We start from the raw sequence: 21,977 nt of genomic DNA, 5'->3' as shown, positions 1-21,977 counted from the left end.
CAATGCACAGCTGGGCTGACAATATAAATGGAAAAACTGGGGAGGTTTACCCAAGTGATAGGGACTGTGGAAGACCGGAGCACATCCTGCCCCATCTACTGGGCCATATGTCCTTGTTGCCCAGTTCTGCCGGCTCTTCTAAGAGACAGAAATCTGAATTTTTAAGGTATCCTGATTTTTAAATGTTTGTTCTGATTTGTTAAAAACACCTTAAGCCTGGGTGGCTCAGTGGGTTAAAGCCTCTGCCTTCGGTTCAGGTCATGATCCCAGGGTCCTGGGATCGAGCCCCCGCATCGGGCTCTCTGCTCAGCGGGAGCCTGCTTCCCTTCCTCTCTCTCTGCCTGCCTGTGATCTCTGTCAAATAAATAAATAAAATCTTAAAAAAAAACCACCTTAAGCTAAATGAAACACAGTATGTATATTCCTAAAACACACTTGATAGGCCCAAGCTGCCTCCCTGTGCTCTCCTTTTCTTCCTTGCAGCAGATCCCAGGACCTAGCCAGTTAGCTTCATCTCTTTGTTAACTACCCACTCTTCCCGCTGGAGTTCAGTTCACCCCAAGCTTGGTTGCTAAGAGGGAAATCAGCTCTTTAGCTCCTCTCATTATCTTGCTATCACCAAAGACAAATGTGTCTACACAGATATATATGTGTGTACATATACGTATATATGTACATGCTTTTTATCTCCCACGGTTCAGCTGCAAATCAGTGGGGAAGCAAAAAAGGGACAAAAATAACTTGCTCTGGAAAAGTTACCAGGGTACAGAATTCAGCTGTTAATTCTGGCCTCTGACTCTTGTTCAGAAATAACTGGATGCACTCTACACCTTTACAATTGGGCTCCTACCCTTCAGTGGGGCAGTTTGCAAAACTCTGTCCTTCTCTTGACCTTCCCTTGCTTATCCAATTTAGACGAAGGCGTTCAAGTCCATAAAGATGGAACCTCCCCAACGGTTCATATTCCATGGTCTCAGGAAGGTAACTGGCATTCCTTAATTGTGTGGCCTTGGCACGTGACAACGGCTCACCATTTTCTAATCTCTACAATGCTAATCATACCTTCCTCTGAAGGGCTGGTGATGTCCAAAGGATAAAAGTCTGTAAGGTGAGTGGCACAGAGTAGGAGGTCAGCTAACATTTGACTCAGCCCCATTAAGCAATAATCCCCCAGGGGTATTTCCTCAAAGTTTCAGAAGGATGTTCCTGTGGTTCTCTAACCCCTTTCTTCAGTATTTGCTCCAGCAAGCACTAGGCTTCCCACAAAAGTGACTGCGTGAAAACTCCTAGCAGTGGAGGGGAGGGGTTCCACCCCAACAGAAACTTGATTTCAGAAAATGCTGCTACAGGCCTTGGGTTACTGAGCAGCAGTACCCTTCGGAACCCCCTTGATGCCCTCACATCCTGCCTGGCTGGCCGGTTCCAAATGGTTCAGTTAACCACAGTCAAATTAAAACCTTGCTTGCTCCGAAAAAGCAGGAACCGTCCTCTCCCAACCGCAGGAGCTGAAGGAGACGTCTCGGCTGCTTACTTTTAGAGCTAGCGCTCAAAGGCCCCAAAGATCCCGCCTCCTTCCTCGAGGCAAGCCAATCAACGTTCCTCTAGGGATGAGCGGCAGCGCTTAGGAGCCAATGAACCCCGCTCGCTGGAAGAAACCCGCCCATCCCTTGTGGCGTCAGTGGATCTCGGGTAGATAGAACCAGCACCTGCGCTTCCTCGTTGCGAGCTTGTTGGAGGGTGTTTGCGTTAAAGTTGTAGGAGTCCGGACCTTAAAGGGGAGGGAGCGGAGGGGGCCGGGGCCCTTTAAAACGAGGCGCGAGGTACCTGCCCCTTTAAGGCGTCCGGACGACTGAATCTGAGCTCCAGATTACCCCGAGTTTCCGTCGCAGGCTGCGAGGAAAGGCTCCTTGGTTGGGTCCGGGTGCTTGGCAGCGGCGGCTTCATCCCCGCTCGTCCTCCCCGGGCCCGGAGACACCCCCGCCCCAGTCATGCTGAACGGAGTATGGAAGCAGCTGACTACGAAGTGCTATCCGTGCGAGAGCAGCTCTTCCACGAGAGGGTTCGCGAGTGCATTGTGAGTACGGGACTTGGGCAGGAACGGTACATGGGACCGAGCGGGGGAGAAGCGCGGGTGTCGCGGGAGAGGGAGAAGTTCGGGTCGGAGTGCGACCACCCGGGCTCAGAGCGCCGTCAGGTCCTGCGTGGTCCAGGGGCGAGCGACGGATGGCCCCGGCGTGACAGAAGGACCCGCGCCCGGGCTGGTGAACCTCTAGATCGGATCAGTTGGGAGCCGCGCGATAAACAAAGCCGCGGGTCGGTTTCCGTTCCTCGCGTCTGCACGCCCCTCCCCCCGCCCGCCCTCCAGTCCCCCACCCCTGCGGGGCCTCTGGGCGTGGGTCTGCGAGTCGAGTGATTTAGATCGTAATCGGATAGTCTGAGAGGGATGGGCTTAAATGGGGGAGACCCCGCAAATTCCGCTGATGTTTGACGAAGCGGAGACGTCCAAACGCTGAACTACGTTCCAGAAAAGACTTGGGAGGTTTAGGGGTGGCATGCCAGAGGAACGGGGCACTTTGGTGGGTCTCCCACTTCGGAAGGAAGGCCTCTTGTGGGGTGGATTTTACTGTGTAGAGATGGAGAACAACTAAGTTATCTCCTTCTTTCCCTCCTCATTGATGCTTGTTGGAAACTCCGTAAGCCGAGGTTTCTAGCTCCCTAGCCATTCAGGGATTTCCCCTCTGAGTGGTCCCCTCCTCCCCAGAGCTCCTGAGGCAGCAGGCTGCGTTCCTCACTCCCCCACTGCCACCTTGTGCAACAGCTGAACCTGCCACACAGCGATGGACTCCTTGTTTCTGGGCCCCAGGGGAACCCCCGGGGCGGGATACTTAGGGAGCTGCAGGTTTCTCAGACCTGCTTTCAATTCTCATCTCTCCCCTATGTCTTTTCTCAGAGTTTCCCAGAGTAGCCCTCACCCCCAAACACTAAATGGAAGGCAAAAAGGAAAGGTTTGGAAGGACGGAAGTATTAATGAGTAGGGGGAACCCACTGATAGGGTCATCCTTTATTTTTCCTCAGTCTGGCCTGCAGCCTCAGACTGGAGGAGGGGCAAAGTGAGCCACCACCTATTCTTATCTGTTCTTATCTGGGAGGACTGAAAAGTAGAGAATGTATCCGTCCATGTGTGGAACTCCAGATCAGCTTTCCTTGTGTGATCCTTAATGGATAGTCCCACATGGTAAGGTTGGGCATGTTGTGGAGACACGCCCAGGCCTTGAAACATTGTAGGGACAGAGGCCCACATTCCCAGAGAACAGGGAGGGATGAGACCTTGGACAGAGAAGCCGCCTCCTAAATGTCTCCCCCATTCTTTAGTCCTATTAGCTGAGGACATCAGTGCTGGCCAAGGGCAGCCTGTAGACTTCTGGTGCCTCCCCCACCTGGCTCCCATCCCCTGCTCTAGAGAATGACCTAGCCTCTGCTGGAACTGCGTGGAGCTCCAGCCTGACCTTTTGAGCCCTCCCACCTTCCTGGCTATTACGCAAGCCCAAGGGCAGAGGGAGCACTAGGCAGTAGAAAATGTTCAGTACAATCTGAGTAACTCATTCTACTCCACTTCCCTAATGCTAAAAGCTAAAATTTTGTTCTAGACCTGTCACTCTTCCTGGGTCTCTTTGACTTCTTCCTTCCATGTGTAGATATGTGTGTGCAGATTCCTTGTGGGGTCAGCTCCTCTTGGAGACTGTAGGGCCCAGGAGACTGATCCTGCTTTCTTAGCTCACTTTATTCATTTTTTTTAAAAGGTTTTATGTATTTATTTGAATGAGAGAGTGGGAGACAGAAAGGAGGGGCAGGGGTGGGGAGGGGCAGAGGAGAGGCAGAAGCAGGCTCCCTGCTGGGCAGGGAGCCCCAGGAACCTGGGATCATCACCTGAGCCAAAGGCAGACCCTTAACCAGTCGAGCCACCCAGCGCCTCTCTTGGCATACTTTATATGCAATAACATGGCAGGGTGCCTGGCTGGCTCAGTTGGAAGAGTGTGCAACTCTTTCTTTTTTTTTGTTTTTTTAAAGATTTGATTTATTTATTTGACAGAGAGCACAAGTAGGCAGAGCGTCAGGCAGAGGGAGAGGGAGAAGCAGTCTCTGCTGAGCAGGGAGCCCAATATGGGGCTCAATCCCAGGAACCTGGGATCATGACCCGAGCTGAAGGCAGGTCATGAACTGACTGAGCCACTCAGGTGCCCCGAGTGTGCAACTCTTAATCTCAGAGTTGTGAGTTCAAGCCCCATGTCAGCTGTAGAGATTACTTAAATAAACTAATTAAAAAAATTAAAAATACATGCAATAATATCTCAAGGCTCTCTGGCACTGATTGTAGGGCCTGGCTGACCAGCGGCTCCTCCCTTGGGCAACAGCAGCTTACCTGGGGCAGTGTAGGGATGCACACATGTGCAGACTAACCTGACCAAGTCCTGCTGGGCCTGTGGATTGGAAGCCCAGGGGCATGGGACAGCCTGGCTCTAGAGTTGGAAGTCACTTAATAAGGACCAGGAATTGACAGCCTTTAAAAGGTCTGATGTGGCTCTAGAAACATTGTAGATTTTAGATGTTGGGCCCCAACTAAGGCCTACTCTTAGGGGCAGGGGATTAAATGAGGCTCTGGGTTGGCCCAGAGCAGACCTGATCTTTCCAGGGCCCCTGAATAAACACAGAGTAGAAATTCTTTTTTTGTTTTTTTTTTTTAAGATTTTATTTATTTATTTGAAAGAGAGAGATTGAGAGCACAAGCTGGCGAGAGAGGCAGTGGGAGAGGGAAAAGCAGACTCCCCGTGGAGCGGGGAGCCTGACACGGGACTTGATCCCAGGACCCCAGGATCATATCTTGAGCCAAAGGCAGACGACGCCCAACCGACTGAGCCACCCAGGCACCCCTAGAAATTCTGACTTAGTCTAGGAACATGATTCCTACTTATTCTTCCCTGGAGCTTGGGTCGAAGTGGCAGCAGGGGCAAGGGGGGAATGGGAGGAGGAGCAGAGTATCAGGACAGTGCACACATCCCCTTCTTCCCTGAAACCTTCCCTTTTCAATAATGTGACAGGAGTAAATTCCCTCTGATTCTGTGGCCCATTTCAGGTATGTGTGTGTGTGCATCTCTAAGAGTTTTCTTTGCCTTTACCAACCAGGCTTCAGCTGAAGCTGTTTTCTCCAGGGCAAAGCTTCATAGGGCGGGCAGGACATAGTACTGTCTCCCTATCTTCTGCTGCTTCTTAGAGGTCCCTGAGGACCCTGACTAGAAGGAAATGCTGGGGAGAAAGATGGAACCCCTAGAAGTGTGGAGCCTTGTTTTGGGAAAGTGACTCCATAGAATTAACAGAGAGGCCAGTAGGGCTCTGGAATATGCTGGAGATAAGAGCTTCTCATCCCAGCTCACACTCTGCCGCAGATCTCAACACTTCTGTTTGCGACACTCTACATCCTCTGCCACATCGCTCTGACCCACTTCAAGAAGCCTGCTGAGTTCACCACAGGTACCTCTGACTGCTGTCCCTTTTCCCTGCTCGTTGCCGGTGTTCCTGCTGCCATGGGGCCAGCCTCAGGGGAGTGGGCCTATGGTGCCTGCTGGGAAGGGAAGGATGGCTGTTCTGGAACCTTCGCCTCTTCTGCTTCACTTCTTCCACAGTCTGGGGCAAGGTGGTATTCTAGACAGAAGGGTCTGCAATGAATAAAGCCCCCGGGAAAGTCCTGTAACTTTCCTGACCCTCAGTTCCATCCTCTACAAAATGGGCCTAATAGTCTCTAACCAGTTCACTGACCTCGTGTGAGATAGTTAATGTGAAAGCCCTCTGGGAACCTGAAATGGACAGTATAATCATGGGCACAAACTCTGTCCTCAACTAGAGCACTTACACCCAGGAACAGAGACCTACCTGACCACTGGGGACCCCAGTACCTGGTGATGGTGGCCTTTCTCTTTATAGAGAGCGTAAGTGTGCTCAGATTGGAGCTTTCCTTCTGTAGGCATTGTGCAATTTGGGGGGACACGTTGGCCCCAGTTCCTAGCCTGTCCAGATCATTCTGTCCTGACCCTAGTCTTTCCTCCTCTCCAGAAGGCTTCATGAACCCCCACCCAAGAAGGCAGCTACTCCTCAGTCTAATTCTCCTGAGGACTTTCTCTGTGAATCCCACCCCCCCCACCTGCCTCATTTCCCTTTGCTGCCCCCAGCCACTGATGTCATCAGCTGCCCAGACTGGTTGTTTCTGGTATTTCCAGCTTGCAAAGAGGAACCTACAAAGAGAAAGATCATGAGGAGGGACGGAAGTGAGAGAATTTCTGGCCTGTACTCTTTCCACCTGGGACACAGATCTTTAACCTGCTACCTTGGCCAGAGAATATGTTTTGGGGTTTATAGTGTGAACTCTCCCAGAGCCTCAGGCCAACTCTGACTGTGTGGTCCAGGCCCTTCTTCTGGGGCAGGGAGGGCACAGGAGGGCACACGGCAGCACAGATGGTCCCCAGAGCTGCCCACTGATGTCTTGCATTTTCCCCATGCCTTTCTCTCTCTCTCTCTCTCTCTCTCTCTCTCTCTCTCTCTCTCGTAGTGGACGATGAAGATGCCACAGTCAACAAGATTGCGTAAGTGTTGCTGCCCCAGCTTCTGGCACTAGGAGCCTTTAGAAGCTGGGATCTAGTGTGACTCTTGGAGCTAGGGGGAGAGTGGGGTGTCACACAGTGAAGAGAGGGTTCCTGCTTCCACCGCATTTCTGGTTTCTTCCGGCTTTACCTCACCCTGGGGACGCTTGGAAAAGTTGTTGTTCCTGTCTCCCCGGTTAGGCCAGGAGTTTCTGGGAGCCTCTTGGCCAGGAACTGTGAGCTGGGGCCTGAGTCACCGGAAATGTTTCCAGCTTGGCTTCGCTTCCCAGTGGTCATCAGGGAAGGAGTGGGGCAGGGACGTAGACAAATGGACTAGAGCAGGGGATGTGGAAGGTGGAACCCTCAGGGGCAGGGGGGTTTGGTTCTGACAGGATGGCCCTTGCTGCAGGCTGTTATTATTCTTTAGCACATACGGGGAAAATACAGAGACGACCCCTCCTGTCAGCAGATTAAAAGAAGGCAACCTTCCCCCCTTGGTGGGCCAACTAAGTAAAAGTGTCTCTTCTTTTCACTTGAGGCAGCCATGGACACAGGCCTTAGCTATGAAGCTCGGTTTCAGGTGCTTCTTTTCCCCCTTTGCCTGGTGCCTTCGTGCAGGGCCTAGCCATATGGGGTGACCCTGTTCTTATTTAGGCTAGAGAAAGCAAATTCAGAAACCCATATCTTTGAGCAGAGAATAGAAGACAAGCCCCTAAGCCTGGCATGCCTACTGCACCAGGCAGGCGTGTGTAGGAGGACCACGTTCCTGGGGATAGTCTGGGCAAGTGTCATGACCCATGACATGAATGCCTAAGGTGTGCCCGTCCCCGTGGCAAGACTTTGCTGCAGGGGCAGTTTAAGGGGCAGTCGGTAGAGCCTCAGCTGGATGGCCCCTTTCCTCGGTCTGTCGCTGCTACAGGTAGTTCCAGGAGAAATCATAGGTGCCGAGGGGGATGAGCAGGGCTTCTTGGGCCCAGGGAAGTGAGTGTCTGAACTAAGCAAGGGCACTACCCATTCTCTGCCCAGGCTCGAGCTCTGCACCTTTACCCTGGCAGTCGCCCTGGGTGCTGTCCTGCTCCTGCCCTTCTCCATTATCAGCAACGAGGTGCTCCTCTCACTGCCTAGGAACTACTATATCCAGTGGCTTAATGGCTCCCTCATCCATGGTACGTGGCTCTGATTGCAGCTTGGGGTGGTGATAGGGAACAGCCTAGGTTCATGCAGACACGGGCAGCCTCGGCTGATGAGTCCTCTATCACCCTGTCCTTGCCCCCTCCTCCACCACATGGTCCCCCATAACCCATAAGTCGTCACCCCACCTCCCCCACCCCAACCACCTCTGCTTTTCCTTTTTTGCTCTAGGCCTCTGGAACCTCGTTTTTCTCTTCTCCAACCTGTCCCTCATCTTCCTCATGCCCTTTGCATACTTCTTCACTGAGTCTGAGGGCTTCGCTGGCTCCAGAAAGGTGAGTGGGGGAATGTATCAATCAATTTAGGCAGGAAACAGAATTCTACTCAGATGGGTCAACTGAAAAGATTTACTTTATTTTATTTTATCTTACTTATTTTAGAGAGGGAGGGGGAGGGGCCGAGGGAGAGAGACAGTCTTAAGCAGGCTCCACACCCAGTGCAGAGCCTGACATGGGCCTCAGTCTCACAACCCTGAGGTCATGACCTGAGCCGAAAGGAAGTGTCGGCCACTTAACTGACTGAGCCACCCAGGTGCCCCACTGAAGAGATTTTAACAAAGACTATTTGCAGAGGTTCAGTCAGAGTTAAGGGGATCAACAAGGAATTTGAGGTGCTACTGTTAGCAGGAAGTCATTACCACTCCTAGGCCTGTGGGAGCGAAAGGAGGAAATAGTTTCTGGAGCCCGCTGATAGTTGAAGCTGGGAGGCGCTTCACAGCTACTGCCAAAACCATAGTGACAGAGATTGAAGGAAACTGAAGCACTACCCCGATCCCTCTCTCTCCCTACATTCTACTGCCCTGCCTGTCCTTCTCTCTGGGCAGGCTGAACCAGAAGGCAAAGAGCTTGTGTGATGCAGCCCTCTGGGGTCAGCCTCCCACGGCAAGGCAGGATGCAGGATGCAGAAGGGATCTGGGGAGTAGGGGTTGCCCATGAGGACTGTCCGGTATGAGGATTGGCCCTAGATGTAGGGTAGGAGGACAGAGAAATTTGGCGCAATAAGAGGGAGATGCCCTTCCCTATCTCCTAAATCCAGCCGCCTCTGGTTTCCCCAGCCCATGCCAGCCCATGTCTCCTTCCTTCCCCTGGTGTTGATCCTGCCCCTCACATGTTGCCTCCTCCTATAGGGTGTCCTGGGCCGGGTCTACGAGACGGTGGTGATGTTGATGCTCCTCACCCTACTGGTGCTGGGCATGGTATGGGTGGCATCGGCCATTGTGGACAACAACAAGGCCAGCAGGGAGTCACTCTATGGTGAGAGGGTCGGCTTCCTTCCCTCCCCCCAGGCTGAGTGGCTCTGCACTTGGCTGATGCGCTCCCCTGCCTGGAACAACCGTATCCCTCTCAGGTGGGGAAGGTTGGGACTGTGTTCCTTCGACTGAAGTTTCAAACTGATGGACATCAGGAAAAGTCCAACCTGCAGAAATGATCCCTCAGGCCCATGCAATGATTAAAAATATTAATGAGTCAGTTGCTGACATGCAAAAGTTGAGAGATTTCATATTAATATCCAGATTTGTGGCTTTGCCTGACAAGGTTGAGGATCCAGCCACACTAGACCCCAGGGACTGGGCCTAATAGCAGTTATGTTCCTCGCCCCCCCTCATCTTTTTTTTTTTTTTAAGATTTTATTTATTTATTTGACAGAGATCACAAATAATCAGAGAGGCAGGCAGAGAGAGAAGAAGGGAAGCAGGCTGCCTGCTGAGCAGAGAGCCTGATGTGGAGCTTGATCGAAGGACCCTGAGATCATGACCTGAGCCGAACACAGAGGCTTTAACCCACTGAGCCACCCAGGCACCCTTCCCATCTTATTTTTTAAAGATTTTATTTATTTATGTGAGAGAGAGAGAGAGAGAGAGAGAGCATGAATGGAAGGGGAAGGACCCGAGGGAGAGGGAGTAGTAGTTTCCCCACTGAGCAGGGAGCCCGATACAGTCTTTGATCTTAGGACCCTGGGGTCAAAGGCAAACACTTAACCGGCCGAGCCACCTGGGTGCCCCTGTAGCTGTGTTCTTTAGATACGACTTAGGGCCTCCAATTTGCTGTAGCCCCACTGCTCCCTCTTCTGCTGACGCTAGGCCAGCTTTCCTCATTCACCATTACATGCCTAACCCTTGTAGGCTTATGTGTGGTGCCTTTGCTAGTCACTGAGGCCCAGCAGCCCCCAGGAAGAAAAACTGACATGCTGCTTTTTTACCCTTAGACTTCTGGGAGTACTACCTCCCCTACCTCTACTCCTGTATCTCCTTTCTTGGGGTCCTGCTGCTCCTGGGTGAGTGTTGAGGGTCTTGGAGGGAATGGGCAAGGTCCATGGATCAAAGTAACCAGGGTGGAAGGAGAGGGAATGGAAGGGTGGGTAGGAGAAGTGGTGGAGAGAAGGGTCTGGGAGGTAACCGGCTTTTGTCCCCACAGTGTGTACTCCACTAGGTCTTGCCCGCATGTTCTCAGTCACTGGGAAGCTACTGGTCAAGCCTCGGGTATGTAGTGCTCTTTGCCCTTTGATTCCTGCAAAGCTGGAGCCAGACAGTGAAGCTACCCTACAGTTGTGTAGTACACACCTTGTGGAAGGCCACAGCCTTTGCTGGCTCCTGTATCCTTCACCCCTTCCCACCATCTGGGGCTGGTCACCAGACATGCAAGGCAGAGCAAAAGGCAGTTGGGAGGGCCTGGATCAAGCTTCTGGCCACAGGGTGGTGAATGAGACTGTGGAGCCTGGGATGAGCAGGGGTCTCCTTGGTGCCCTCAGGATCGGGGAGCCTCTGACAGTTAGTCCCTCCCTTTCCCCTGTCCCCAGCTGCTAGAAGACCTAGAGGAGCAGCTGTACTGCTCAGCCTTCGAGGAGGCAGCTTTAACCCGCAGGATTTGCAGTGAGTCGTGGCTCCCCCTGGCTGGAATAGGGGCTGTGGCTTGGGTGGGGGCTACAGGACTGGGAGGCCACCCCATCTTCTCTGCCTTCAGATCCCACCTCTTGCTGGCTGCATTTGGATATGGAGCTGCTGCACAGACAGGTCCTAGCTCTGCAGACACAGAGGGTCCTGCTGGGTATGTAGGTTGGTAGGGACGAGGATACCTGTGTTTCCCCAGGGAGAGTAGCCCGTCAGTCTAGGCCCTTGCTAACAGCTTTCCATCCCCGTGCAGAGAAGCGGCGGAAGGCCTCAGCCTGGCAGCGGAATCTGGGCTACCCTCTGGCCATGCTGTGCTTGCTGGTGCTGACGGTAGGTATTCCATTCCTGGTGGGGGTGAGGAATGGCAGGCTCTTGACTACTGTAGGTCTTCTCAGGGAAGAGGGAGGAGATGCAGGGACCCAGTTATCATCAGTAATAGTAGTTGCCTCTCCCTTATTGCCTCCTTTGTGTCCTGCCCTGTACTGAGCCCACTGATCCCCATTTTGTAGGTGAAGAAACAGGACTGAAGGAGTTTCCCTAAGGTCATAGATGGCCACTGAGTAGTTACACAGGTTTTCTCTGGGGTGAAAATAAGGGTTGAAATCAGTCCATCCCTCCACTCGCCATGTTCTGGACTTGGAAATAAGTTTCATCGATCTGGGGGAGGAGGTATATTTTTCTAGTCAAACTTCTTGCCGTCCTTCCACCTGGAAAGGGTGTGTCTTACACTACCCTCCAAGGTGCTCTGCTGCTAACAATAACCTTGAAGAGGTCCCACACAGCTAGTGGGAAAGAAAATGTTGGACTAGAGTGTCTGTTCTTAGCATTCAGCTCTCAGTATAGTAGCTGTGGGCTGGGGCAGGAATGGGAGTCCGTGACCTTGCTTCCCACAGGGCCTCTCTGTGCTCATTGTGGCCATCCACATCCTGGAGCTGCTCATTGATGAGGCTGCCATGCCCCGGGGCATGCAGGTACTGGACTGTGTATCTTTTGGGGAGGGCTTAAGAGAGGCTGGGGTGGGAGACAGAAGCTGAGATCGGAGGGAAGGCTGGGTGCTGGGTGCTGGGTGGTACTCCTGGCCGGGAGTACTCCATAGTGGCACCACTCTATCTCTCAGGATGCCTCCCTGGGCCAGGTCTCCTTCTCCAAGCTGGGCTCCTTCGGTGCTGTCATTCAGGTTATACTCATCTTGTATCCTTCTGGAAACCCACCATTGCCTCTGTTCACTGAACCTGTCTCCTGGGACTGTGGTGGGGAGGTATGGTGGGAATGATGGGGAAGGGGGCAAGTCTTTACCCACCTTGCAGTTCAGGAAGAAAGAAAAAAGACTTTATTTGAAAGGAAGGTTAGGGGAGAGGTCCATTCCCTTTGAGATGAGGCATTCATCCTTAGGGCCTGGCCGGTTCTTCCTTAACCTCGTGGCAGTTACCTGATGGTATCCTCAGTTGTGGGATTCTACAGCTCTCCATTCTTCCGGAGCCTACGGCCCAGATGGCACGACACAGCCATGACACAGGTAACTAGGCGGGAATAAAGGAAGCCTCCCAGGGGCGTGCATGGGTGCGATGTACTGACAGCTCTGCTACTCTCACCTCCCCTTTCCTTACTCCCACCTAGATAATTGGGAACTGTGTCTGTCTCCTGGTCCTAAGCTCAGCACTTCCTGTCTTTTCTCGAACCCTGGGTAAGTAGCAAGAGGAGGTAAGGGAATTGGCTTTTCCTGAGTACCTACTGGTGCTAAGCATACATTGTATATACATGCTCTCTCTAATTCCCACAACAACCTATGAGGAGATACTACCCCCATTATACAGATGGAGAAATTGAGGCTCTGTAAAATGCTTGTGTTGAGCTTCAGAATAGTGTTGCTGTAAAGCTCATATCTTCCCATTAGCTATATCCCACAGCCTCCCCTGTTTACTTCCATTTTTTGGTGGAGAAGCACCATTTCCCCCCAAATCTTCCTGTGAGCTGGATCCTCGATAAACATTCTCATCTTCTAAAGACAAAAAACAGGGAAGCTGATCAATTTACCTAGCTATACAACTCACTTAAAGCAAGGCCAAGTCAGGCTAGAACCCTTGTCTCTTAAACACCAGTCCAGTGCTTTTTCTACACCCTGGGACATGAACAACACACTCAGTCCTTCTCCCACGTTCAGAGCTATCATCTAGAATTTCCTGGTAAAAATGTTCAAAAGTTCAAAAGTAATAGTTACCCCTAGGGTATTATGGGAGTTCTCCCTTCACCACATCATGAACCACATTTCCTAAGTGATTTAGTATTTACATCAGTTTTGTTTGGTTCTTTTCTATTCCCACTGTCTCCACTGTACCATTGTATTTATGCCATGGGTTTTCAGTAGGAAACCAGGCTTATGGGTCCACTAGTTAGTTCCTTTAGATTGGTTGCAGGTAAGAATATTTTTTAAGTGGGGGATGGCCCCAAAATTTGGACTTGTGATGACATTATTATGATGATTAAGGACTCATGTGTTAGAATAGTGCCTGGCACATACTGTGCTTTGTATGTGTTGTTTCATTTAATTCTCACAGTCCCATTATTTTCCCTACTTTATAGTCAAAGAAACTGAGGCACAAAACTTTATGGAATCTGCTGCAGATCATATAATCAGTTAGGGGTGGAGTTTTATCTGAACCAAACCAGCCTGATCTGAGTCAAAGCTCTTTAGCCTCTACACAGGGTGACCAGCTTTTAGGTTTCTGGCCCGGGAACAAGTGGCGGGCCCAGGTTGCTCCTCGGGACACATGGTGCCAGAGAGGGTCCCACTGGAGAAGATGCCGAACTCTGGAAGGGAAGTTGGAGTAAGCCTAGCTGCTGACACTTTCTTCAATAGCCATAACTCCCTCTGGGAACAAGTTGGGAAGGAGGAATGAATTAATGCATAGGAGAGGCCAGCCTGTCAATTGTAGTGTTGAGATGTGGCCACTAGGAGGCAGCAGAAAACGGTGCTCTGAGCCAAGTTGGAGCTGGGAAGCCCACTCCCATACTGGCCTTTGTACTTCAGGGCTCACTCGCTTTGACCTTCTGGGTGACTTTGGACGCTTCAACTGGCTGGGCAATTTCTACATCGTGTTCCTCTACAACGCAGCCTTCGCAGGCCTCACCACTCTCTGTCTGGTGAAGACCTTTACTGCAGCTGTGCGGGCAGAGCTGATCCGGGCCTTTGGTGAGAGAGAGTGGGGGCGCAGGCTAATGGGGTGGTTGTGAGGTGGAGCCCTCTGGAACTGGGGTCATCCAAGCAGGAGAGGTGGCATGCTGTCTGCTTTGTTTGTTACGTACCTCATATACCCCTTCTGTGGCTTGGTTGTCTTATCCCTGAGACTGGGCCTATGCCCTGCTTTTGACTGCCCACCCTCCCTCCTCTCCAGGGCTGGACAGATTGCCGTTGCCTGTCTCCGGTTTTCCCCGGGCATCTCAGAAGAGCCAGCACCAATGACTTCCAGCTGGGGGTGGGAGGGAGAAAACTGGACACTGCCATCTGCTGCCCAGGCCTGGAGGGGTGCCCAAGGGTGGGTGGACCTCAGAACCTGGAATCTGAGAGGGTGGTAGAGGGGAGCTGAGCTGTCTGCACTGTTGCATAATCTGAGCCAGAGTTTGGGACCAGGCCCCCCTGCTTTTCCAAATGTAACTGAGGGCCTCAGCATGGGGTGGGGCTGGGTGACTGGGTCTGGCTCCTGGTCCCAAATCTGTTTACACATCAATCTGCCTCACTGCTGTTCAGGGCCATGCCCGTAGCCATGTTTACATGATTTGATGTGCAATAGGGTGGGGTGGGGACAGGGGAGAAACTGAGCTGGGGGCAGACTTGGGAGGCAGCTTGTCTCCCTTGCCTCTGGCCCAGCAGAGCCTAAGCACTGCTATCCTTTAGGGGCTTTGGACCATCAGAGAGACAAGGGTGTAGGGAAGAAGAGACCACAACCATCAGCAATAAAGTTGATCCCAGGGTTTGCTTTGGTTTTTTAAAGGGCCTGTCTCTGTGTCTGTTGAACAGCCTTATTCCCACCAATTCTGAGTCTACCAACTGAGAAGAACAGAGAGATCCTGCCTACCATCCTTCCCCCTTTCCTCCATCTGCAGTCTTAGTACTTTTTAAAAAGGGACTTGGGTCTAGTATTAGGTCATACAATTAGGCAGTGGGAACCTCCTCCTCCTCTAGCCTTGCTTAAAGCTGGCTGGACCCCTGACTCTTATACTCACAGCTTATTTCTGTGCTTTGGTTATTGGCGGTAAATGGGCATGGCTGTAGGAATGGGATAACTTCTCCCTGTACGCACACAGCATCATCAGCCCTTTCCTCCCTGACTTGGGTTGGACGCAAAGTAAAAGAAGGCTGGCTGGGTTTGTGGTTCTCAGAAAAGAACATAACTCTGTCTTCCAGAGGCTGTAAGTGCCTAGAAGATTGTGTGAGTCCCCCTGCTGTGCTGTGGGGGCAAGGACAAAGTTTCTGCTCAAGAGGATACAGATTTGTGTATTGTGCAACTTCTGGAGTTGCAGACTTTGTAGTCTTATATACAGTTGCTATAACTATTTTCTTGCAGATGGCAGTTAGGTGTCTTGAGGAAGGAACACTTTTTTCTAATGTACACAAAGTTGCTCTAAGTGCTAGTCATGGAGCCAGGGGGTGGGTATTGAACAGCAAAAAAGTGTGGATGCTACAAATACTTAGCTGAGCACCTACTATAGGCCAGGCACTTAGCTAAGAATTGCTTTGTCAAGTAAGGGTGACATAATTCTAACACCAGGATGGTTGGCAGTTCATTCCTGGTTCTCAGGGAAACAGCTGGGCAGTGTCAGGACATCAGGGAAGCCTTCTTAGAGAAAGTGATTTCTTTTTTTAAGATTTTATTTATTTATTTGACAGAGAGCACAAGCAGGAGGAGCAGCAGGCAGAGAGAGACGGAGAAGCAGGCCCCACATGGAGTAGGGAGCCTAATCTATGGCTCGATCCCAGGACCCTGGGATCATGACCTGAGCCGAAGGCAGACATTTAACTGACTGAGCCCACCCAGGCCCCCTGAGAAAGTGATTTCTTTTTTTTTTTTTTAAAGGTAGATAGATTGATTGATTGATTGATTTGACAGAGAGAGAGACCGCAAGAGAGAGAACACAAGCAGGGGGAGTGGGAGACAGAGAAGCAGGCCTCCCACTGGAGCAGGGAGCCGGATGTGGGGCTTCATCCCAGGACCTGGGACTGAGACCCAAGCCAAAGGCAGAAGCCTCTGAACAATAGTGAATTGGTGGGTGAAGTATTGCAGGCTCCAAGCCTCTGAGATGAGACCTGAGTGGTTGGAAGCAGAGCCCCAGGAGGTCCAGAGGGAGAAAGCTAGAGAGGTGCCTAGATGGAAGGTGAAGGGAGGAGCCCCTTAGCCTGTTAAAAGACTATGACCTTAAGTACCCACTGCCCTCCAGAATCTTCCAATTGACAGGTTATACATTTGAAAAGAAGTAGCCATTGGATGTCTGGCAAGGACAAGACAGGGCAGACGTTTGAAGTCCAGAACCAAATTATAACTACAGAGAGCTGTTCCTGATTCTGGGGGAAGCTCAGCCAGAAGGCTGTAAAGTTACCAGAGAAAATGGTCCACTGGTACCCACCCCTTCCAGTCCTGGTTACTACTGCCAAGGAGAGATGAAAGTGGGGGAGGCTTTGGGAGGACCACAGAGAAGAAAGTTTCTGGTTGTATGCCCAAAGGGATTGGCTAGCCTTGGGTGGAAACTGGAACCCATACTTCCTGGAGGAGAGCAGAGGACAATGGCCTGCCAGGATAGGCTTTGGAAGAGTAAAGATCCAATTCAAGTATTGGAGGAGGGTGGTTTGGTGTCAAGCTTAGGCTTGGAAGTAGAAGGATGCTTATCCAGGCAGCTAAGGACTGAAAAGCTACTAGGATTTATTAGACAGGTGCCTGCCTGGTTTCCAGGATGGAACACGCTTCAGTCGCGAAATGGACCAGCGGTCACTGGCTAGAGCCCCCGCCCCGGTGGGAGGGGGCGGGACGGTCCTGGGAGAAGGGCGGGGGGCGGGGCCAGGGGCCACTTAAGGCGGAGCCGGGGTGTTCTGGCAGCGCCGGAGCCGGGCAGCAGAGCCAGGCTGGGCTGGCACTCACCCACGACCCCCCTTCCCTGCTATGATGGCCCGTCAGTAGCAGGTTCCAGACCCCGGGAGCATGTAGGCTGAGCTAGCGGCAGCCAGGTGCGCAGAGCCACAAGAGCTCTAGGGCACTCTGGGGGCAGCTCTGCCTGCTGCGCTCTCTGGTGCCTGGGGAAATGCCCAACTGACGGGCGAGCTGGTGAGGACAAGAACGTTCCCTTTAGCCCGAGTCCTCTGCATCCATGGCGCTGCCGGCCAGGCTGGTGCCCCTGTGCTGCTTGGCACTTTTGGCGCTGCCCGCCCAGAGCTGCGGGCCGGGCCGGGGGCCGGTTGGCCGACGCCGCTACGTGCGCAAGCAGCTCGTGCCGTTGCTCTACAAGCAGTTTGTGCCCAGCGTGCCCGAGCGGACCCTGGGCGCCAGTGGGCCTGCCGAGGGGAGAGTGGCAAGGGGCTCTGAGCGCTTCCGGGACCTGGTGCCCAACTACAACCCCGACATCATCTTCAAGGATGAGGAGAATAGTGGTGCAGACCGCCTGATGACCGAGGTAAGGAGGACTCTCCCCACCTGCGCCAGGGCATTGCCAACTCCTGTGGCAGCCTGGGAGGGTAAGCTGGGCTTCATCTATAGACACCTTAATCCCAAAGATCTCCTCTCCCTACCTTTCCACCGTCCCTCTCCCCACAACCAAAAACAAAACAAAAAAACACAAACAAAAAAACAAAAAAAAACCAAACCTGTGCTCACTGGGCTCAGTGATAGGAGAGATTCCAACGGGGAGAAGCTGGAATGGGGAGGGGAGGAGGGACTAGTGAGAGTGAAGCTGGGAGAGACAGCGAGGGCGGGGAAAAGAGGATGGCGGCAGGCGAGACGGGAAATGGCTGAGGCGTGGACCGGGGGTCAGCTACCGAGCCAGGCAGGAAGGGCTGGGGTGAGCTGGGGGCCAGGAGCTGGTGAGGCAGCAGACAGAAAGCTCTACCCTTAGCCTGGCTCCTGACCTGATTGTGGAAAAGATCTGTGGGCTGAAGAGATTGAAGAAGGCTGGGAAAGAGGTGACCAAGGGTTAGGTCACCAGGCCATGTACCTGAGAAGGGGCTGGGCAGGAATTGTCTTCAGCATGGGGGTGGGAGGGACCCTAGAACCAAGGCAAGACTATTCTAGAGTCTAAGTGACTGTTTTGGGTGAAAAGTAGTTCTCAGTGGAAAAAACAGATGGGCCCACCTGAGAATCAAAGTGTTCCCACATCCCTCAAGTTCAGCTTAGCTCAGAGGTTTTCCTTGGAATTAAATTCAACTAACATGTATTGAACATCTACGCCAACTAGAACCCAGCTGACCTAGGATGAGGTGAGCAATGCCTTGGGAGTGAAGGACCACCTCTGGCCAGTGATCTCAAATGTCAGACCTGGAAGGAAACTTGGAAATCACATTCTTCCACCTCCTCGCTTCAATTTTGCGGCTGAGAGCTGGGCCCCAAGAGGAAAAACGATTTAATCAAAGTCTTAAAACTAATTAGTGGCATGGCTGGGACTAGAATTCAGGACTCCTGATTCTAAGTGTATACACTTTCCATTACACCACCTAATTGTGTATGGAGTGGAGAGGTGGGGGGAGAGGGAGGGGTACGGATTTCCTCTGATTAATTGCCATAGTTTTCCAGGTTACTTTGTTAGGAAAACCTGTCCAGGGGAGAAAGAATTCCTTCTACTACTACTCAGAGATTGGGAAGGGGACATTCCTTCCCTCCTTGGCCATGGAATATTGTGGCCCTTTTCCCTGGCTGCCACCTGCAGCAGAGGGGCCAGAACAAGGGACAGGCCTTGGAGGGGCTCTGACAAGGCCTGGGAACCCCTCCGTCCTGCTTATCTCCCACACCCTGGCTGCAAAAGGCCTCCATTGAGTTGGCTCTACACTGGGCTGCTGCCCCCGCAGGTCAAGGCCTCAGGGCCTCCTTAGGGGACAAAACGACAAAAAGTTGGATGGAGTTACCACTTTTCCTGTCTTCCCCTCCCCTGCTCTCCAACCCTGCGGAGGTGTAGAAAACGCGGGAAGAAGGGAAGGAGGGAAATGCCCCTCTGGCACTTAGGAGAAAACCAAGTCTGAGGTGAGAGGTCGGAGAGGGGAGAAGAAAAGGAAACTGTCCTCTCTGCGCCTCCTCCCGCCGCGTCCGTGGTATGGTGCGCGCCAAGGTCTCCGGCTCCCAGACTAGAGCAGCCCAGATAACCGCGGTCTCACTCCCCCGGGTGCAGGCTTCCAGCCCGCTGCTTTTCCTCCTCTCCACTCCCACCCTGCAGGGGGCCCCCCAGTTCCGCGCTAGGGCAGCTCCCATTAATCTCAGGTGCTACTCCCACGCCTTTCTGGGCTGCATCTGGAACAGAGATGGAGAGACGGGGGCTCAGGGCTGGCAGAGCCTGAGCTGGAATTGGGAGGGCTGGTCGCACTGGGGGAGGGGGCCCCGGCAGGCGGGAGCAGGCATGGGGGGCGCGGCTTTCTGCCCTTTCCTCTCCCGGAGCCGGGGCGGCTGAAAAGCGCCTTTGTGGATGGAGCTGCTGAGTCCGCTTCTCCCGGCGCGTCCCCGGCCTCGGCCCGGGATTCTCGCTCGGTTAAGTCATCCCGGAGAATGGCCATTGTACTTCGCGCAGCCCCCGCCATCCAAATCCTTTTTCCAGTAGCCTTGATCCCGCACGGCTCCGCTTGGGCACTTCTGTGGGGGGCACTCGCACCACGAAGGGGTTAATGCTAGGGGCCGAAAGGAGGAGGAGGAGGAAGGAAGGAAGGAAGCGATGCCCGGTGCCAGGGAAGGCAACGAAACAAAAGATGAATCAGGCGGAGGGAGGGCAGCCGGGGCTTGGGGCGGGGGCCAGGCTCAAACAGGGGCTCCTCTCGGGGAGCCAGGCAGCTCAACCCCTCCCTGACAGAGCTTCCACCCGCCCTCTCAACTCCTGCCCTCTCCCAGGTTGAGCCGAGATCCCATAACGAGTGAGGGGCAGGGGTCCAAAGTAGGGAAAGAGTTAGGTACAGACAACCCCTCTCAATCTCTGAGGTGACCCCACAGTTGTCCCACAATACTCTGAAACGGGAGTGGGTATTGACGACGCCACCTCTTCGGGTTCTCACTTCTCCAGGACACTAAAAAGCTGGGAGGAAGTGGTGTGGGGCCAGGAAAACAAAGAAGAATCGACCCTCCCTTCCAGGTCCCTTTTGCCCCTGCGGTGGTCGTGGTAGTGAGTAGACTGACTCTTTGATTCCCCGCCAGCGCTGTAAGGAGCGGGTGAACGCGCTGGCCATTGCCGTGATGAATATGTGGCCCGGAGTGCGCCTGCGGGTGACCGAGGGCTGGGACGAGGACGGCCACCATGCTCAGGACTCTCTCCACTACGAAGGTCGTGCCTTGGACATCACCACGTCTGACCGCGACCGCAATAAGTATGGGTTGCTGGCGCGCCTGGCAGTGGAAGCCGGCTTCGACTGGGTCTACTACGAGTCCCGCAACCACGTCCACGTGTCGGTCAAAGCCGGTACAGTAGGGGGTGGGTGGTGAAGTCCGCCCAAAGGGGGCTCTTCCCGGGAAACTGAGGGTGCATAGCTCTGGTGCGACCCTAGGGGAGACCAAGTGGCCGTTAGTGTTGTAAACCATCCTTGTATCTCTGCCCATGTTGGGGCCAGATCCGTGGGAAAGTACATGTCCCAGGACTGGCGAGGTGTGCTCTGGGCTTGACCCACATTTTTGAGAATCCGTACCAACATCCCGGAATCTCTGGTCTTGATTCAGTCACCGCTGTACTTGTTCCTTGCAGATAACTCCCTGGCCGTCAGGGCAGGCGGCTGCTTTCCGGGAAATGCCACGGTGCGCCTGCGGAGCGGCGAGAGGAAGGGGCTTCGAGAACTGCACCGCGGTGACTGGGTGTTGGCGGCAGACGCGGCAGGCCGGGTGGTGCCCACGCCCGTTCTGCTCTTCCTGGACCGGGACTTGCAGCGCCGGGCCTCCTTCGTGGCTGTGGAGACCGAGCGGCCCCCGCGCAAGCTGTTGCTCACGCCCTGGCACCTGGTGTTCGCTGCTCGAGGGCCCGCGCCCGCGCCAGGCGACTTTGCGCCGGTGTTCGCGCGCCGGCTGCGCGCGGGGGACTCGGTGCTGGCGCCCGGCGGGGACGCGCTTCGGCCGGCGCGCGTGGCCCGCGTGGCTCGCGAGGAAGCCGTGGGCGTGTTCGCGCCACTCACAGCACACGGGACGCTGCTGGTCAACGACGTCCTGGCCTCGTGCTATGCGGTTCTGGAGAGTCACCAGTGGGCACACCGCGCCTTCGCTCCTTTGCGCCTGCTGCACGCGCTGGGGGCGCTGCTTCCGGGCGGGGCGGTCCAGCCCACGGGCATGCACTGGTACTCTCGGTTCCTCTATCGCTTGGCGGAGGAGCTACTGGGCTGAGTGCGTCCGAAGTAGAAACCTCGAGGCGCCTGCGGAAACCCGGCCGTGTGGGCTGAGATCTGGAGGTGTGGGCAGCAAAGGATGCTGACTCGGGGAGGCAGGGAGGAGGGGATAGGGAGAAAAATGGACGCGAGACCCGACTGCTTGGTTTAGGGGCAACCTCCACCGGAGTGGAGAGGAGATCCCTGGTCCTAGGTAGTTGGGGTAGGTGGTGGATACTCCTTGAAGAGGACTATTTCGCCTCTTCTTCCTGAGCGCCTCAGCCCCAACCGATTATTTTATTTTATTTTCTATTTATAAATTGTAATATAATGATCTGCTTGCCCCGCCTGGCAAGGTGAGGGTCCAGGGCACGACGTTAACACTGTTTGACACAGCCAGCCAATCTGATGTCTGACATTTTCCTACAGGTGGCCTAATAAAGGGAAGGCTTGCAGGAGCTTATTGGAAAATATCTCTGTTCGGAGGGGGATTCACCTCCAGAGGAGGGGAGAAGGGGACCAACTCTGAGTCAATACCTTACTTCTGACTCCTCCCTCCTTGCCCAGCAGGTCTTCCTGCCTGCTTCCTCCCATCAGAGGGGGCGTCCCAATTGATCAGCAAAGAGAGCAGAGAGTCGTGTGCTTTTCTAGGCTGCTGGTCCCTTCTCCCACCCAGAGAGGACCAGCATTCTGTCCACATGCTTGCACACCGAATGTTGGAGGAGCCGGGGTTGTTGAAGGAGCGAGAGGGTCTGCA

The 21,977-nt window shown here is 53.6% G+C and overlaps 2 protein-coding genes across 3 annotated transcripts; both read left to right on the top strand.

The window, feature by feature from the left end:
- Positions 1 to 1,721: 1,721 nt before the first annotated feature.
- On the top strand, positions 1,722 to 14,692 carry LMBR1L (limb development membrane protein 1 like). Of its 2 annotated transcripts, none has more exons than XM_080810652.1 (17): positions 1,722 to 2,074; positions 5,442 to 5,526; positions 6,599 to 6,632; positions 7,656 to 7,795; positions 7,992 to 8,095; positions 8,947 to 9,073; positions 10,026 to 10,094; positions 10,235 to 10,299; positions 10,617 to 10,689; positions 10,781 to 10,864; positions 10,961 to 11,037; positions 11,601 to 11,678; positions 11,825 to 11,898; positions 12,133 to 12,223; positions 12,325 to 12,391; positions 13,736 to 13,897; positions 14,100 to 14,692. In XM_080810652.1, exons 1-17 carry the CDS (start codon positions 2,003 to 2,005, stop codon positions 14,165 to 14,167), a joined length of 1,470 nt encoding a protein of 489 aa, XP_080666778.1. In that variant the 5' UTR covers positions 1,722 to 2,002; the 3' UTR covers positions 14,168 to 14,692. The 2 variants fall into 2 exon arrangements, with proteins under 2 accessions (XP_080666778.1, XP_080666779.1); XM_080810653.1 differs by having other exon boundaries at positions 1,733 to 2,074; positions 11,885 to 11,979.
- Positions 14,693 to 16,791: 2,099 nt separating this feature from the next.
- DHH (desert hedgehog signaling molecule) lies at positions 16,792 to 21,680 on the top strand. The gene is made up of 3 exons (XM_080810654.1): positions 16,792 to 17,364; positions 20,073 to 20,334; positions 20,614 to 21,680. The coding sequence occupies exons 1-3, from the start codon at positions 17,062 to 17,064 to the stop codon at positions 21,237 to 21,239; spliced, it is 1,191 nt and encodes a 396-aa protein (XP_080666780.1). The 5' UTR covers positions 16,792 to 17,061; the 3' UTR covers positions 21,240 to 21,680.
- Positions 21,681 to 21,977: the final 297 nt, after the last annotated feature.

Source organism: Martes martes (genome assembly GCF_963455335.1).
Source record: "Martes martes genome assembly, chromosome: 8".
Lineage (NCBI taxonomy): Eukaryota > Metazoa > Chordata > Mammalia > Carnivora > Mustelidae > Martes > Martes martes.
This window is presented reverse-complemented; position numbering and strand designations above follow the sequence as displayed.